Source organism: Macrotis lagotis, chromosome 1 (genome assembly GCF_037893015.1).
Source record: "Macrotis lagotis isolate mMagLag1 chromosome 1, bilby.v1.9.chrom.fasta, whole genome shotgun sequence".
Lineage (NCBI taxonomy): Eukaryota > Metazoa > Chordata > Mammalia > Peramelemorphia > Peramelidae > Macrotis > Macrotis lagotis.
Genome location: NC_133658.1, coordinates 132583421 through 132602512, shown reverse-complemented (window position 1 = coordinate 132602512; position 19092 = coordinate 132583421). Strand labels below are relative to the sequence as shown.

Here is a 19092-nt window from a genome sequence, read left to right as displayed (position 1 = left end):
AGGCCATATCCAAACATGCCAGTCTCAATCCTCCCCTCCAGTCTATTGCCTCTCTGTCAAGGCAGGAGTAGGGGGACATGTTTCACAATTGGTCCTCTAGAATTAGTGACTGATTGCATTGAGCAATGCAAGAACATCTTTAAGACTTTAAAAGTTTCAATAAATCAAATTTTATTTAATTTTAATCACAGCAGGATTAATAGGTGGATGTTAGAGGAAAGCAGATTTTGACTCATAAAGAATTTCCCCCCAAATTAAAAGCTGTCCAAAAACAGAATAGGTCACTTCTTGGAGTATTAAGTTTCTTGTTACTGGAGGTATTCAAGTAGAGACTAGGTAGCCCATTTGTTGGGATTGTCATAAAGCTGATTCTTTTATTGGGTTGGGAGTTTGAATAGGGATCCCTTGCATTCCTTTCCACTTTTAAGATTCTGAGATGGTAGACTGGAGAAAACTTGCTTCACTGGCTTCACTCCCTTTCTCATGGCAGAAGATAAGCAGAATGATACTAATCCAAACTATTTAGGCATATGTGGTTTTATGAAGATTAAGAGAAAAACAGCCTAATCTGAAATATAACCTCATTGAAGTTGCTGAGAGAGTATCAACCAGAAGAATGATGGGTAATCATGGCCCAAAGATTTGCATTTCAGTATTTGCTGGAATTAAATATATATTAATTATATGTGTAGATGTACAAAATGCTTGTGTACCTGTGTATGTGCATATAGATAAATGCATGTGTGTATAGAAAAATGTATGTATATTATATATCGATTTGTATACATATATATGTATATTTATGTGTGTATATATATATACATATATATATATGTATATACATACATATGTTAAAGGACTATCTGGTACTATCCATATCAGAAGGATGAGACTTTGTAAAGGAGGGAGAAGCTCTGGGGAGGTGATGCAGAACGGGCATCATTTAAATCTAGATTCCTGAGCAAGTGGAATAGGAGTCTGTCAGTGGTCAAGCTTAAGAGTTCATTGGTGTCAGTAAATCCAAAGGACTCAGCAGGAGTCATGAAACTGAGACCAGAGCAGTGGTCAAGGAGGAGGGAGAAGGTGGATGAGTATCAGCGTTCCATTAGTTACACTCCTGGAGAAAACAGGGTGACACACTGCTTAAAGGCTCTCTCCTCTGGTGCTTCTGTTGGAGACAGACTTCTTTCATGGTGTAGGCATGCCAGCAGTGCCCGATTCTTTCTCAGTTGTACTGGTACCACTATGGGTTCAAAAATTATACCATTAAAGGAATCATACTAGGTTTTCTATTGGAACCATCCTATGGAATAATAAAGTCTCAGTCAGATTTGAAGGAATGATTGTGTCAGTCCAATTTCACCCATTTTAATGATTAGAATTATTTCTCTCAGTATTTCAAACCCTTCACATCCCATTCTTTCCTACAAGTTCATCTGTTCAAAGAGTCTATATAAAGGAAAGACCCAGGATCTGGGACCCAGACTTAGTTCTGCCATTTTCTAATAATATGCTATTAAACAAGTCACAATCTTCTTGGGTATCAGTTTCCTCATCTGTAAATGGAAATGATGATACTTATACCACCTACCTCTTAAGTTTATTGTATGGAAAATAATTTGCAAATCAACCACACAGAAGGCTAAATAAATGTAACCAATTATCATCACTTCTCAGGGATATTGTAGAATAACCACCAATGTCCCCTCCAACCTGGAGGTTTTATGATTCCTGAAAACTGAAAAGGGATTGTTCTGACTCATTGGAATGCTGTTGGTGGAATACTTTCTATTTTGTGTCATGGGATTTTGTGTCATGGATTCCTTTGTCAATCTAACGAAATCTATGGATTTCTCAGGATGAGGTTTTTAAATGTATAAATAAAATAGATAATTACAGAGGAAGGAAGCAAATTCTGTCAAAATAATAACAACATAAGTTCACACATCCCTTGATTTAGGTGCTAGAGAAAAACGTTGTTTTATTAATGTATGTATGTATATGTACATATATATGTATATATACATATGCATATATATGTATATGTGTATATATATGTATATGTGTATATATATATGTATATATACATATATATATATATATATATATTATTTTGGGACCAATCCTATTATTTCATCAGTGCAGGTAGCTGAAATTTCCTCTACCAATAAAACTTGACAGCTGCTCTGCAATTTGTACCCTTTGGAAATTGTTTTATAAATAATGCTTGATATATTCTACTGAGATTCTACTCTGATGCCCCATCAAAAGATGGATATATATTTAGTTTGCGAGTGCTCACTGGAGCACAGACTTTGGTAGGCCTCACCAAGCTGGACACAGTTTGCAGATGGACCCTGTGGAATGCAATCTGCATTCCCATAACCAAGTTGACCTTAGAGTGATGTGTTTTTTTGTACCATCTGTTCTCAAAGACTTAAAGTTCTCTGCATGGTAGCAGAGATGAAATTCTAGCTCTTTCCCGTGTGTGTGTGTTGCATATTTATTGGTAGTTTTTTGTATACATTAGCATTATGTTTTGAACCTCTTGAGCTGACAGGAGTTGGGAGGACATTGCCTTCAACTTGAGATGAGCAGAAAATTTCTGTTAAAAAGGAAATTTTATAACATTCCTGACAAATGATCATTCAGTCTTTGCTTTGAATACTGTCATTGATGGGGCAATCTCATTCTAGCGGCAGCTTTAATTCTTTCTTATATGAAACTAAAACCAGGCTTTCTATAAATTCTAATCTCTCAGTAGCTTTGTGAAGTTACAAGTTTAGAATGCAGGTTCAGTCTGGGACAGAGTAGGACTGGGCTTGGAGCCATGATATCCTGATTCCAAGCCTGTAATTCTTTCCATTACAAACCCCATTTCCTCTCAGTAGGGAATGATTCTTCTTTCAGCATCATGACTTAGAAGTCCCTTTGAAATAATATGTGGCAGTTCAGGCCCCAGGCTTGCCAGGAAACACAGGTGTTCCTTTGAAGTATCTCTCTCATCTATTCTCTAAGTATTACTCAAGTCATGCTCTTAATTCCTTGGCCTAAACTAATGGGAAAAAAAAAACCACTCTATTGCCCTTCCTGCTTCCATTCTTTTCCCTCTTTAATTTGTCTTAACACATATGCCTGAGCTCCCTCTCTGCTCTTGTTATAGATGTCCTTACTCAAAAACCACCAGTTGGCTCCCTCTTATAAACAGAATTAAGTACAAACTCTTTAGGTTGCTATCTAAGCCCTTCTGCAACCAGGCCTTGTGGAGGCCAGATTTATAGTGCTATTTCTCCTCTATGTCCTCATTCCTTTCCTTCTATGTTGTAGCCAACTAAATTATTAATGATTTTCTAATCATGCTCTGCCTCTTTCCACCACTGCATTTATGCAATCCATTCTCCAGTCTTTATTCATCATTTTCTTTTTTTAATTAAAGATTTTATTTATTTTGAGTGTTACAATTTTCCCCCATCTTACTCCCCCCCCCCCACAGAAAGCAATTTGTCAGTCTTTACATTGTTTCTATGTTGTACATTGATCCAAATTGAGTGTGTATTCATCTTTTTCAGACAAAGGGTTTTTCTTTCTTCTAGGCTCTCTTCTTCCCTGAATATCCCCTTGCTAGACATAATCCCTCCTTTCTTGATTTTTATCTTAACTCTTTGCTTGGTCTCCCCCTATTCACTTCTATTTAAACTTCTTTTAGCTATTCAAGACAGTACCTTAATTCCTCAGTTAGATTGTAAACTCCTTGAGAGCAGGGTATGGTCTATATGTACCCTTGTATTCAATGTATCATGTAGAGAAGCAAGTGTTTGATAAATGTTTGTCAGCTTGAACTGACTTGGAATGATTTAAACAGAATTGCCTTGATTCCCAGGCTATGGTCTTGAACGGCATCAGATTCGTCCCTTGCAGTTAGCCGTGGCCCAGAAGCTCCTGTCTCATGTGTGTTCCATTGCTGATTCCAGCACTCAGAATCTGGATCTAGGCTCCTTTGAAAAAGTGGATTTTCTAATCTGTGTACCACCCTCGGAAGTGACCTATCAACAGACCTTATTTCACCTCTGGCATTCAGGTATATGGTTGGCACTTGTTGGAGATGTTGAATTTTTCTATTCCATTTTATCTTTTCAGATTACATAAGAATTCAGTGTGAAGATATGAGTTTGAGTCTTGTTGATCTGACCCAGGCAGAGTTACTAAAATTCACTGGGTATTTTTATTACTCCATCTTATTTCATCCTCTCTTGGAACTGTAAATGTTTTTTTTTTTTTTTTTTAATTTCTCATTCAGTCATTAGAAACTTGTAGCTTACAGCTTCTATTGGGTAATGACAGGATAAATGAACAAATGGATTTAGAACTTAAAGAAATTTTAGAGATCTTCTTGACTAGCATTTCTTAATCTTTTTGGTTTCAGGACCCTTTTACATTCTTAAAAATCGTTGAGGACAATTCCCCCCCCCCCCCCCCCCCCCCCCGCCCAGAACTTTTGTTTGTGTGGGTTCTATCTATAAACATTTATTACCTCACTGTGAACTATAAAATAGCTTTGACTTCATGGACCCCTAAAATGGTTTTGGGGACCCATAATGGGTTTCTACAACATCATTTGAGAACTACAGATCTAATACAACTCCCACATTTTGCTGTTGACTAACCTAAAGCCTAGAAAGATGATTGGAGTTAATCAAAGTCAAACAGGTAGTATGGAATGAAACCTGATCCCTAGACTATGAATTTCCTTTTGGACTCCCTAATACAGTTTTATTTTCTTCTAGGAGTTTTACTAGAACTTGGCTTGGAAAAGGAGCATGTGACTAAGCAGAGAGTAGAGCAGTATGTAGTGAAGTTGGATGCAGAGGCTCAGACCAAATTTAAGGTTTTTCTGCAAAACTCTCTTCAAAATCCTCACACACTGTTTGTCCTAATCCATGATCATGCACATTGGGATCTTGTGAGGTAAGATGGGCTAGTTTTCTAGTGGGATTGAAGTTTTCTTTCTTGAAAATTATATGTGGGATTTCATTGAAGTAGGGGATATAGTTGCTAAAATAGATGATCATGGTTTTAATAATTATTATTTTTATTTTATTTATTTTAGGTTCTTAAAATTTTTTTTGCAAGGAAATGGGGTTAAGTGGCTTGCCCAAGGCCACACAATTATTAAGTGACTGAGGTCGGATTTGAACTCAGGTACTCCTGACTCCATGACCAGTACTCTATCTACTGTGCAACCTAGCTACCCTTAAAAAATTATTTTTAATGTATTTTATACACCACTTTGCAATTTTGCAAGAAGTTTTTCCTTCAATAATCATTTCGATTTTAATGAGGAGACAACTGAGTCTTCTAGAGGTGACTTTCCAAAGATGAGAGCTTAGATTTGAATCTAGATGCCTTTGAATAAGTCCAACATTCTTTACTATACTTTCCAAGAAAATTCATAAGTAAGAGAAGCTGTGAGATGTGGTCATTTCAATATGGGCCTAGGCCCATATTACTACTTCCTAACTGTGTGTCTTGGGCAAATAACTTAATTTCTCTTTGCTTCAGGTTTCTCATCTGCAAAATGGTAATTTTAATTTATGGCTTGCCTACCTCTTTAATGTTTTGTGAGGCTAAAATGAGGAAATAGATATGAGAACATAGTGAAAATGATAATGTACTAAACAGATGATGAGCATACTTTTTAAGGAAAAATAGAGTAACTGTTCCTATGCTATAGCTATAAATCATTTATATAACACCTTAAGGTTTGCAAAGCACTTTTTTGCATATATGTCATAATTTTCTATTTAATAAAACAAACAAAGCAAAAACTTTTTTTGTGTAGTAGGTCATTGCTTAAAGTTCAACTGAATTGTTTAAATTAAAAAAAATTAGTTGGTTTTGTCAGGTACCTGTTTTATAGTATTTTACTACTAATTAGGCATTATTATTTCTAACTCCCAACAATGCCTATCTAGGTGGTAATATAAGGATTTTATAGATGAGTGGCAGAAGCCCTGCTGGGGTTAAATGACTTGCACATGGTCCCACAGTTAGTAACTGGCAAAGCTATGGCTAGAAGATAGAAATCTTGACTTGTGGTCTACAACTCTCCACTAGAGGGTATTGTAACATCTCAAAAGATTGTGGTCACTTTTTCTTCTTTTCTTCCTTCTGTTCTTTTCCTTCCTTCCTTCCTTCCTTCCTTCCTTCCTTCCTTCCTTCCTTCCTTCCTTCCTTCCTTCCTGTCCACTACAAAAATCTGTTTTTCATTTTTTTTTGCAAGACAATGGTGTTAAGTGACTTTCCAAAAAGAACACACAGCTACGCAAGTATTAAGTATCTAAGATCAAATTTGAACTCAGGTCCTCTTGAATCCAGGGCTGGTTCTCTATACACTGTGCCACCTAGATGCCCCCTGGGTTTTCCTTGATATGAGCATTCAATCCACTCCACAGTTGTAGGATTGAAATAGTCACTGGTCCTGTGATTTCTTTGGTATAGGAAATTTCCAGGTCAAGAAACTCCCTCTATCATATTGAAAACTATCTTTGCATGTAATTGGAAAAAAATAAAATAAAATAACATAAAGAATCAAAAAGAAGAAACTCTATCAATGCAGACTGTAGCTTTCTCTGTAATTTATTGTCTTAAAGAGCGACTGAGAAGTTAATTGATTTACTTAGGCTCATTGAGAATATGTTCCAGAGGCAAGATGTTGAACAGTTCTTCCTGGATTTGTGCCCAGTTCTCTACGTACCACAATATCATGGGTCATCCATTTGTCATGTCCCCTCAAAACAAATCAAAGCATCTGTTGGGCAGTGATCTGACAATAAACCTTTCTGTATTCAGATAGCTTTTTTTTTTGATGGATGAGAGACATGTCTCTAGGCTCATATTTGGAACATTCTTGCTTTCTATGACTTGCCAAAGTTCACACTCCATCTAGTGTAGTTTTTGGAACCTAGTGCTGCTTCTGGGCTGCCTCCAGATGTCAGAAGAGTGCTTTGATAGAGCATCTGTTTTTATAATGCTAGGTCAAGTTGGAGATAACATTTTGGATTTCCCTCTGTCTGTGGTAGATTGACCTCTGATTTGATGCATGTCTAGAGTATTGGAGTATGAACACAGAAGAGAGAACTTGTGGCTATGATTGATGAATCTCTCAGAACTGACTCACCTTGGATAATTCATTTAAAGTGTATGGTATATGTGAAATTGACCCTCTTCAAAGGGTTCAATTGAAAAATCTGTGATATTCATTTGATAGTACATTATCTAATCATTTTCCTATGTTTATGAAATTTTTTAATTCAATTTGTGTGAAGGATACTCTTACTCCTTCACTAAGATTTTTTTTATCATTTTCTGTAGATATCTGTTTTGAAATATAAAAAAAAATCTGTACATCTGTGAACACCAAATGTCACTCTGATGGGGGAATTTATAGTTTATAATCTCATTGAATTCTCAGTCCAATACGGAAAATAAAGCCTATGTATTTGAACTTCTTAATTTAATGGGAGAGATAGAGACCTTGCCTTCAGAGACTGTCAGAAACTGTCCCTGATTGTTGCATTGATGAAATGAGCAAGTCCATCAAGGTTGGTCCTCACCCCCATGTTGCCGTTAGGGTGTACAATGTTCTTCTGGTTCTGCTCATCTCTCTCAGCATCAGTTTATGCAAATCCTTCCAGGTTTCTCTGAATTCTCATTCCCTCCTGGTTTCTAATAGAACAATAGTGCTCCATAACATAATACATATACCATGATTTGTTCAGCTATTCCCCAATTGATGGACATTCACTCAATTTCCAATTCTTGGCCACTACAAATAGAGCTGCTATGAAAATTTTTGTGCAAGTGATGTTTTTTTCCTTTTTCATGATCTCTTCAGGGTATAGACCCAGTAATGGTATTGCTGGATCAAAGGGTATGCACATTTTTATTGCCTTTTGGGCATAATTCCAAATCGCTCTCCAGAAAGGTTGGATGTAACTATGCCCTTTTCTTTCTTTCTTTTTTTTTTAGGTTTTTGTAAGGCAAATGGGGTTAAGTGGTTGCCCAAGGCCACAGAGATAGGTAATTATTAAGTGTCTGAGGCTAGATTTGAACTCAGGTACTCCTGACTCCAGGGCTGGTGCTCTATCCACTGTGCCACCTAGCCACCCCCCACTGCACCACTTAGCTGCCCTATGCCCTTTTGAAAAAGGGGGAACAATTTTGAGGCAGAGAGAACCTCTTAGATTGTTGACTATGGAACAAGGTTTTAATTTTGCCTCAATTTAGGTAAAATTTTGCTACTCCTGGCTTTTGGAGTACTTTTTGGAGAAGATTTTGAGAAAGTGAGTAGAATGTGAGAATAATAGGAAAAGTCTTACTATATTTTTTGAGTGAGCAAGTATCTTGCCATTTTTCTTTGGTAATATTGAAAATGTCACTTTTGGTTTTTCCTTTCTCCCTTTCCTCTTCTTCTCAATACCAGCAGTGCTGTTCATAACCTCTATCCTCAAACCGAGCCATCGTTAGGACTCGTCGATCGACTACTCAACTGCAGAGAGGTGAAGGAAGCACCCAACATTGTGACCCTCCATGTGACCTCCTTCCCATATGCTTTACAGACGCAGCACACCCTGATCAGTCCTTACAATGAGATCCACTGGCCTGCTTCCTACAGTAATGTAAGACATACATTTCTGGGGTAATTTTATGTCTCCTAAAGTATTTATAGTAGAGTCTGTAGAAATTATATAGAAGGATATCAATTAACCAGAACACTTCAGGAGTGGCATGGCAATGGTAGTGGTGATAAAATCGGTTTCACTTTTCATTTATTAATTCATTCATTCAATCCATTTTTTTTTTTGGGTGGAAGTATGGTATAGAATCCAGAACACTAGTTTTAGATTCAGAAGACCTGGGTTCAAATCTCCATTCTACTTATTTACTATTTCTGAAATATTAAAGAAATTGCTCAATATTTTGGGGCTTAATTTTCCTGTAAAGCGAGGGATCAGCTTAGGAGTTAGAGTTCTTTCTAATTGTTAACATTTTTGATAATACTTTAAGCAAAGCATGATATTAGATTCAGAGGGGTATACATAGTATCTGGTCTCAGGGAGATTCAAGTCCAATAGAACTTATCTTCCAATGTGTCTTTTTCAACTTTTTGAAAATATTACTAAAATATTTCTTTTTTTATCATAGTAAGTTGAATCTAGAAGAGTTGATTAAGTAAATATCTGATGATATAGTGTCTTGCCATGGCCTTAGGTCATCTTTTTTTTTTTTTTTTTTTGCAAGGCAAATGGGGTTAAGTGGCTTGCCCAAGACTACACAGCTAGGTAATTATTAAGTGTCTGAGAACACATTTGACCCAGGTACTCCTGACTCTAGGGCTGGTGCTTTATCTACTGCTCCACCTAGCTTCCCCTAACAGATTTGAATTATTCAACTCTGTTTTTTGCAAGGCAAATGGGGTCAAGTGGCTTGCCCCAAGGCCACACAGCTAGGTAATTGTTTAGTGTCTGAGACCGGATTTGAACCCAGGTACTCCTGACTCCAGGGCTGGTGCTTTATCTACTGCACCACCTAGCTGCCCCTCCTTAGGTCATCTTGATACTTAGTTCTCTATTTTTAGGAACATAGTTAGAAGATGTAGGAGATTGAAAAACTATAATAATAAGATTAACTCCCATTTCTATTTTATATTATAGTTTGCAAAGTATTTTATATTCATTGTCTCATCTGAGTATTACAGTAATGCTATTGTTTGATATTATTACTCTATAATTTTGTAGGTGGGGACATTAACGATCAAAAAAGTTAAGTTACTTGTTCAGCATTTATACAACTAATACATGTGTGAGTGGGAATTCAAATTCAAGCTTCTTGAATCCAAGGCCAAAATGGTTATGTAATTAATGACATGATTGTTGATCTTCTAAAAATTTTGTAGCCTTGGTATCAGCCTAGTTATTTATCATCATCTGCATTCTTTTCATTAAAAAAGAATATAGAAACATTTTTGATTACTTAGCATCTCTGATTGAATTCTGGAAAATAGGTTTTTATTGCAATACTATATATTTTGGTAAAATTATAATATGATTTATTTTTGGGATTGATATTGAATTGAGTAGAATTGCTTAGAACATGTTAGCAGCTCTATAAAGAAATTTCTTGACCAAAATTTAAATTTCTTTTTAAAATTAATTTTCTTTCTTCATTTGAGAAGTTTTTATTTTCTCTTTGTTCCTCCTTTCTAATCCACTTGGGAAAAAAAGAAAATCTTTTGTGACAAACATAAAGCAAAAAAATTCCCACATTGACAATATGTAATATATATATATATATATATATATATATATAGAATCCATCACATTTCTGCATTATTGGACTGCTGGAATTATAATGAACTTAGATTTCATGTAGTTGATTGAAATATTTCTAAAACCAATTTAAACTTATTTAAGTAAAATGAATGGTTGTGGAAAGGCCTTTCTTAAAACAAATTGTATGTTAAAAAATAAATAAATATTTTTGGAGGAGTCTGTTGATGCTGATGAATACAAAAGAACAGGAATAACATTAATTTGTCATTTAGGGTGTGCAGTCTTAGGAATATGGTATGAAAATATTGTCTCAGTACAGAACTGTTTGTTAATTCACTTCTCATCATAAAATCTTGTACTTTTCTCATGTAGTTGGTTTTCTCATATGGTTCTCATTTTTACTCTTTCCTGCTACAGCACTGCTAGAAAATCCTCTTGCATTTCCCTTATTTTTCCTGTCATACTCTGCATTTTCTGTCCTCCATGGCATCCTTATTCTCTATACTCAGGTATGGGGAACATCTGGCTCATGAACTGCACAAGGCATAAATCATTTGGTCAGGTGCTTCCATGGCAACTGTAGACAGGACCCAAAATTCAATAAATCTAGGAGGTTTTTTAGGGTGAATTAATTAAATGTTTGACTAAATATAGTAGATGAATGATGTTTTAAATATCTAAATGACCCTTGACAAAAGAGGATCCCTACCCCTGATCTATATCATAGCCATTCTATAAAAGTCTTAATATGATTGAACCTAGCACACTGGCCTTATACTCCATTTGAATTTCTCCTTGATTTCATGTTTATTGCAGAAATGAGATAATGAAGTTGTTTATTGAGAACTCAATTTGATATTCATTGGACAAATATCCAAACTTATCAATAATTTTATGACAAATGGTAGTCCGGTTAAAATCCATTGTCTCCAGGAGTGATCTGATTCAATTACTAATGATTTGGTTTGTTTCAGGGAATGGACTTATATCAGGAAAACAAAAAATACTTTGGACTCTCAGAATTTATTGAATCTACTCTTTCTGGACACAGCCTTCCTTTGCTCCGATATGATAGCTCTTTTGAAGCAATGGTCATGGCATTAGGAAAAAGGTATTTTTTTAAAAAAAAACTTGGATGGTAATTAAAAGTTGTATAAATGATATTAAGAACCATATCTAACAATTACTATTTTGTAATAAGTCAAATGGGCTCTCTCCCTCACTGGAAGAGTGCAAGCTAATGTTGGGCAAATACTTTAAAAAATATTATAAAGAATATTCATTCTTTGGGGAAGGATTTTGATTAAAAGACTTCTGAAGAATGAGGCAGCCTTCAATAATGTAAAGAACATTGACTTTTGAAGATGTGTTTTTTAAGCTAGTCTTTCTTATATCCTACCTGTTTGACTTTGGTAAAGTTACTCAATCCCTGAACCTCATTTTTTATAAATGACTCAGACATTCACAAATAGCTACTATGTATGTATGGCATTATTCTAGAAAAAAACATGCAACAAAATATGTAACAGTTGTGGCATGAAAGGAATTTATATTCTTCTATTTCACTTCAGAACTGTGACTTTATTGTTATTGGGAACTCCTCGAATGAAAATTTCCTACATTGATGTAACTTAGAAATGCATAAGGAACTAACAGTCTTAAGAAGTAACTTGGGCACTGGGATATTAAGTGATTTACCCATGTTCACACAGTTAGTTTGTGTTAGAGGCATGACTTGTAACCAGGACTTTCTGACCCCAGAGATGACTCGCTATTCACTTGGCAAAACTTCCTCTCAAGTAATTAAATACAAAGCAAAAAAAGAATAAAAAAGCAATTTCAAAGTTGTAAGAGTTTTAATAATTGGGAGATAGAAAAGATCAAGAAGATGATATGTATGAGCTGGCAACTAAACTGTGCTTTGAAGGAAGTTAAGAATTTGAGAATGTAGAGATCAAGAGGAAGTAGTACATTTCAGGTATCAAGATCTACTGATGCAGAGTCATGAAGTTGAGATATAGGATGACATGTAGGGAAAAATTAGCTGGAGAAATTGACTGGAATAGAAAGTATTTGAAGGGGAATAATGTAAAATAATTTTAGAAAGGTAAGTGGGAGGTTGACTGTGGATGGATTTAAATACCAGGCTTCTAAAAAAGCAATAAATAAATAGAAGTTTCTGAGTCAGGAGATAATTTGATCCAATTTGTGATACATATTGGGTATTAAACAAAATGTTCTTAAAAGTCTTTTCCATTTCTAAATCTTATGCTGCTATGTTGCTCCCAATTCTAAAAGTCTGTGATTTAATATAAAAAGCCAAAGAAAAAATTTGAATATGTTATTTATTAATTTCTTAGAACATTTAATTTAGTTGTTTTATTGTAGATATTACTTGTGTGGATGTTAAAGGAACTTCCTGGTTATATATTATGATGGTTGCATGACATTGAAGCCTCAAAACTTTGTTACTTGAAATATTCACTGTATTTATAACATTCACATTTTTTTATTATTTAAAAATTATGTATCTGACACATTAACATTTCCTTTAAAAAGGACTAAATGAGGATTGCATCCATCAATCTATAGACTTTAACATAAATTAATCCATGTATATATATATATATATATATATATATATATATATATACATACTTACTCATGTGATTTAACATTTTATCTGTAACATTTATCTGCTTGTCTTTATCCTTTGAATTTTTTCTGCTCCCATTTTTGGACTTTTACTTTTAATGTTTCATTGACACTTTTTCCTTTCTATCTTTCTTTTTTAGTGTTACTATCATTAGCCTCACCTCCTGCTTTTCTTTATTTTAATAACTCCTCTCTCCTCAAAAAAAGCTCATCTTTGTAACAAATAAGTATAGTCAAGCAAGATAAATTTCACACTGACTATGTCTGAAAATATGGACCTCATCCATTACCTCTTTACCAAGACATGGGAGGTATGATTCACTTTGAATCTTCTAGAATTGTGTTGGTCATTATATTTTTCATAGTTCATAAATCTTTCACAGTTATTTTCTTTTATAGTGAACAAACATTTATTAAGACCTTCTATTTGTAAAGATATCTTCTTAGGACTTATTGAGAAAAGAATATAAATCAATACACAGTCACAGACTGGGTTAGTTTTTGCTAACCTAGTACGAGATAAAGGCATGAACACCCACACATAATGAGTATACCATAGAGCATATTTAGTGGCAGCTATGTGATATAGTGATAGAGCACTGGAGTCAGAAATATTTACTTTCAAATCTTGTTTTGGACACTTCCCAGTTGTGTGACCCTGAGCAAGTCACTTAATTTCTGTGTGCCTCAGTTCCTTCAATTGTAAAATGAAGATAACAATAATACCTACTTCCTAGGGGAATAAATAAGGACATATTTGTCAACCATTTAGTAGAATGACTAGCTCATAGTAAGTACTAAATTAATTCCTGGTTCCTTCCTTCATTCTTTAGTGCATAAGAGGAGTATAAAATATTGCTATGGTTTTTATAGAATCACAAAACATTGGTACTAGAAGGAATCTTAGAGAAATTCAGAACCCATTCTTCATTTTAGAGAAGAACACTCAGAATCCTGAAGTGAAGTGATTTGCCCAAGGTCCTAAGGCTAAGTGAGTGGCAGTACCAAGAGTCTTCGATTAAGTCATTTCTTTGAGATTGAGAGAAAGATCTTTTCTGACTGGGGAAGGTCAGAGAAAATTACACACAGGAATTAGCTTTGTAGATTGATCTAAAAGGATATGAAGGATTTCAGAAGCCAGAGGTAGAGAGGTTGGGGGTAGGGTGAGGAATCATTTCAGACTTTGGGTGCAATTTAAGTAAAGATATAGGATAGTATTTTGTGAACAGTCAGTGTGTGTTTCTTTATAACCTTGTATCTAAGAACTTTTCCAGAGACCAGAATGATGTTTTATGATTGTAGGGATAAGTAAGACATGATTGTAGGGATAAGAAGGGAGTTTTAGTTCAAGAGGCAATATGATGGAAGGGAAAGACCACTGGACTTGGATCCAGGAAACTTGAGTTTGAATCATGCTTTGACCTTGTTTTATCTGGGTGATCATGGATAAGTCACTTAATCTCTCAATTTTATTTTCTTCATAAAAATAGGAATAACAGTGCTAATTACTTTACAGTAGGGGTTTTTAAATCTTTTTGGGTCATGGCCTACTTTGGCCATGTTCTGGTGAACCTTTTCTTAACAACTCTTAAAAAAATTGAAAGAAATGCTGAATTTAAGTTGGAGATTAATAAAATAAAGATGTATTGTTTCCCCTATTTAACTTCACAGATCCTCTGAGATCATCCATGGATTTCAGATTAAGAATTTTCTCCTTACAGAATTATGTAGAAAACATTATGTAAACTTGAAAGTGATATATAAATATAGGTTGTTAATAATAAGAACAAAAATAGGATTATAGGTAGTTTTGGAGCTTGTAGAGTGAGAGAGATAGAATAATCCAATATATGTTGACAAAGATATACAGGAGAACCAGTTAGTCATTCTACTTTCAGCTTTCCAGATAATGAATAGTAGGGAGAAATTCATGAATGCCCTCCTTTGGTTAATATTTATTTAGAATTTGGGGTGAATTATTTATAGAGGAGAAAGGAATAGTAATGGTTCTCTTCTTGAAAATTCAGTACCAGTTCCCACCTTACTTCTTCTGTCCTCCATTTCCAATCAGGACTGGCTGTAAAGAATGGAACCTTTGCTGTAATTTAGAGCTAGAAAGCTCTCTCATTTCAACATTGACTGAGTCAAATCCATAATCCTAAAGAAATTCTCACTTTAGCATAGTCAACCAATGACTGGCCAGTCTCTGACTGGTCTTCCAGTGAAGAAGACTTGTCACCCCCCAGGGTAGCCCATACTTCTTTTAAACAGTTCTCCTTAAGATATTTTTCTTAATATCAAGTTTAAATTTTACTATTTGCAACTTTCACCCATTACTCCTGCCAGATCCAAACAGAATAGTTCTAATTATTTTTCTATCTGTCAATGACCTTTCAAATACAGTATGAGTTCCTTCTGAATCTTCTTCTCTTTTGGGGGATTAAATATTAGTTTGCCTTTCCTTGTTCTATTTGCTGTTCAGTTATTTTAGTCAAGTTTGACTCTCTGTGATCCTATTTTAGGATCTTCTTGGCAAAGATACTGAAGTGATTTTCTGTTTTCTTCTCTAGCCCATTTTAATGAATGGAGATGAAGAATGGAGACACAATAAGGTTGAGTGACTTACCTAGGATCATACAGCAAAAAATTATCTGAGATTGGATTTAAACTCATGAAAATGAATCTTCCTGATTCTAAGCCCAGTGATCTATCCACTGTACCACCTAGCTACCTTCTTAGTCTATAGAGATGGAAATAGAAAGCTAGAGATGAAAAGTGAATTCATAAGCAACTATTTAATGGGGCAACTAAATTGCACAGTCTCTGGAATTCTGAGTCTGGAATCAGGAATACTTGAGTTCAAATCTGACCTCAGATACTTATTAATATATATATATGTGACCCTGTGAAAGTCATTTAACTCATTTGTCTCAGGTTCTTCACCTATAAAATGGGATAACAGTACCTACCTCCTAAGATTGTTGTGAAGATCAAGAAAATAATAATACTTTTTTCCTTTCTTATTTTCTTTTCTTTTTCAAATACATGCAAAGGTAGTTTTGAACATTCATACATTTGCAATTTATGAATTCCACATTTTTCTACCACCTTCCCTTCCTTTTCCTCTCCCCAAGGCAGTGAACACTCTGGTAAAAGTTGTACATGTACAGAGATAGTAGTAATTAAAAATCATTTAGTAGAATATCCAACACATAGTAAGGGCTATATAAATGTTGGTAGTTGATACTGCTGCTATTGCTGCTGCTGCTGCTGATAAACTCAGAAATTTTGACTTTCTAGACTGCTATAAGATATTACTTTGTTATCAGATCCCTGATCATAAGGTCCTAGCTATAGAGCTGGAGTGGACCTCAAAAGCCATATAGTTTACCCTCTTCATTTGACAGATAAGAAAACTGAGACCTTTAAGGAGTCTTAGTAACTTGCTATATTTATGTGAGAAGTAAATGTTAGTGATAAGATCTGAACCTGGGTCATTTGTTTTCCACTATTTGTCATTGAGAAGAGGGTAAGGCTTTATAGTTGAATTTACTAAGTGTTAATTTTCTAGAATTACTTTATTAAAATAATTTTGTTTATTAATGTTATGGTCACACAATGCTATCAATTCAACAAACATTTTTTATCTTTGCTGAGGAATGACTGAGAAATGCTGAGTAATAGCTAAGAAGAGCTCTGTGATGTCCTTGGTTATAATGAGTACATCTATTATACATGGGCTTTTCACAATTTTGATAGTTTTTGACATTTCTAAGGTTGCCATGTTAGATTATGAATCATAAAAGTCCTTTTAAAGCACCCACTCTGAGCACTCTAGAAATACTAACTGCTATATCCTTTTTAAAGATCAGGGCCTTTTAGCTTCACAGGTAAACAAGATCATCATGTCCTTAATCTTTATTAAAGCTCACAGAGTGAATGAATCTCTGAAGTCATTAAAAAAGCCTCTTCTTTCAGGGTAACCTCAATCTTATTCAGAGGATCATAGATTTTAGAACTTGAAAGGACTTTGAAGAACATTTAGTCCAACTACCTCAGTTAAAAAGTAGAATTGAGGCTCAAATGACTTGCCCATGGTTCATGGGTATTAAGATTCTGGCATTGAATGGGGGTCATTTGACTTCAAATCCACTGCTCTTTTTTACTATGCTATATTGCCTTAATATCCAATCTTAAGTTGTTAGGTTATTCATGCCTTCTCTTGCTCTGAAAGAAAACACATTTTTAAGTACCTACTATGTACACTTTACAACTATTGATCCTCAGTGCAACCTTAGGTCTGAGTAATGGTAAATGCTTTTATGAGCCCCATTTTTCATTTGATGAAATAAGTAGTTAAGTGACTTTCCCAGGGTTACACAGCTAGCAATTATCTCTAGCTAGATTTGAATTCAGGTCTTCCTGTCTCCAGTTCTAGCATTCTTGTCTGTTTAACCTAACTTTCTCATGAAGGAAATGTTCTGAGGTGTTGGTGATTTAATACTTATTCATGTGTATTTGGTTGAACAAAGATATCTGCTGTCTCTTTGTTCATGTTAAATCACAGGCATGAGTCCTGAAATGCTCAAAATTAATAGGGTTAAAGGGAAAGAAAAAAACTTACTTGGGAAGATAAGAATAAAGTTCATGTCTTCAGATCTGTTGCAGAAGCAAACCAGAGTTCAAAGCAAAAAGTAAGAAGCAGTGCAGGGATAGGGATGAATAAAGGAATTTGTAGCAGTAGTCAAAACCAAGAGAGTCTTCAGGGAATTGGGGAGAACACTGAAAGGGAGAGGTAGTCTTGGTGAAACTAGTTCTGTCTCCCATAACTTCTTCCTAAGACATCATTCTGTAATTCTTTTGGTGACTGAACCATGTCCCTTCTTTGTTCCATAGAGCTGGTCTTGCTATAGTCTAGGCTGCTCATAGATAAATGAATGAATGAATGAATGGTAACATTTGCCATTGACCTAATGCTTTATAGTTTGTAAAGCACGTTGTGATCATCTCTGATTCTCATGCCTTTAGGGTAGTCAAGGCTATCACAAACATACTGATGAACATCAGTGAGGTTATGGTTGTGTTGGCAGACTGCTTTCATTTTGCTTTGCTTCTCCCTTCAATAAACATGGATAAAGGAAAGGGAGGTTTTTTCCCCTCCTTTCCTCCCTTTGACTAAAATATGTATATTTCATAGCCATAAGGAAACTGGAAAGGAGGAATCATTTATAAAAATTGCTCAAGAAATGTTTATTAGCTCCTGTAGGAAAATACAAAGTTAAAATAAGACCCAGTCCTTTCTCTTATGGAATATAAAGTCTAACTGGTGTAGTGCCTTAGAATAGGTGAGATTACCTGGTTCAAGCCTTTCATCTTTTCATTTTATATATTCCCCTACAAAGGGGAAATGAAACATTTTGACTGAAGTCATGGCAACTTGACCAAATTATTCAATAAACATTTTAATCAACAGAAATTTGTTTTGCATCTGTTCTACATAAAGTCTATTACTGTATAACAGAGAGACTAATATATTTGATATATGTACAAATATTTGTAATATAAAGGGGGAAATTGGAAAGGTTCAGCTAAAGTGTCAGAGCTGAGAGTAGGACCTGAATTTTCCAGTCACGTGTCCTTTTAATGTCATCTTACTTTCTTCTCTGGAGTCTTTGGAAGCTCCCCTTAAATAGGAAAAGTATTTTCTGTGCTTTTTTTTTCTCTATGAGGCAATTGGGGTAAAGTGACTTGCCCAGGGTCACATAGCTAGTAAGTGTCATAGTATTTTCAAACAGAGAATGAATAAAAGTAGGACATAGTATGGTCTCTAGTAAGCTGTTGTTGCCCGCAGCCCTACTATATTGCTTGTTTTGCTGGTGTATCAGAAATAGATACCAAAGTACAACTTGAGTCCAGGATGGTTAGACTATAAATCATAGATGTAATTCTATAAGAGAAACTGAGTCCAAATTTGTAGCAGTATTTTAATTTTAGGATTGTCTGCCATTAGGTCCAATCTAGATTCTAGAAAGCATAAAACTATCACATCCAACCCCCATGTAGTGGACAGTTCCCCCTTGTAAAGAACACGATGAGGATTGATGCT

General features: G+C 35.0%; 1 protein-coding gene across 3 annotated transcripts in view; it reads left to right on the top strand.

Moving 5' to 3' along the window:
* The window catches only part of GREB1 (growth regulating estrogen receptor binding 1), a 95490-nt gene that overhangs the window by 19931 nt on the left and 56467 nt on the right, over positions 1 to 19092 (top strand). For 2 of the 3 annotated variants that reach the window (XM_074208511.1, XM_074208499.1), the window contains exons 10-13: positions 3881 to 4078; positions 4785 to 4965; positions 8483 to 8678; positions 11306 to 11442. In XM_074208511.1, coding sequence (XP_074064612.1) covers positions 3881 to 4078; positions 4785 to 4965; positions 8483 to 8678; positions 11306 to 11442 — 712 coding nt within the window. The remainder of the gene's footprint in view (positions 1 to 3880; positions 4079 to 4784; positions 4966 to 8482; positions 8679 to 11305; positions 11443 to 19092) is intronic. The other variant, XM_074208504.1, reaches the window with a different exon arrangement.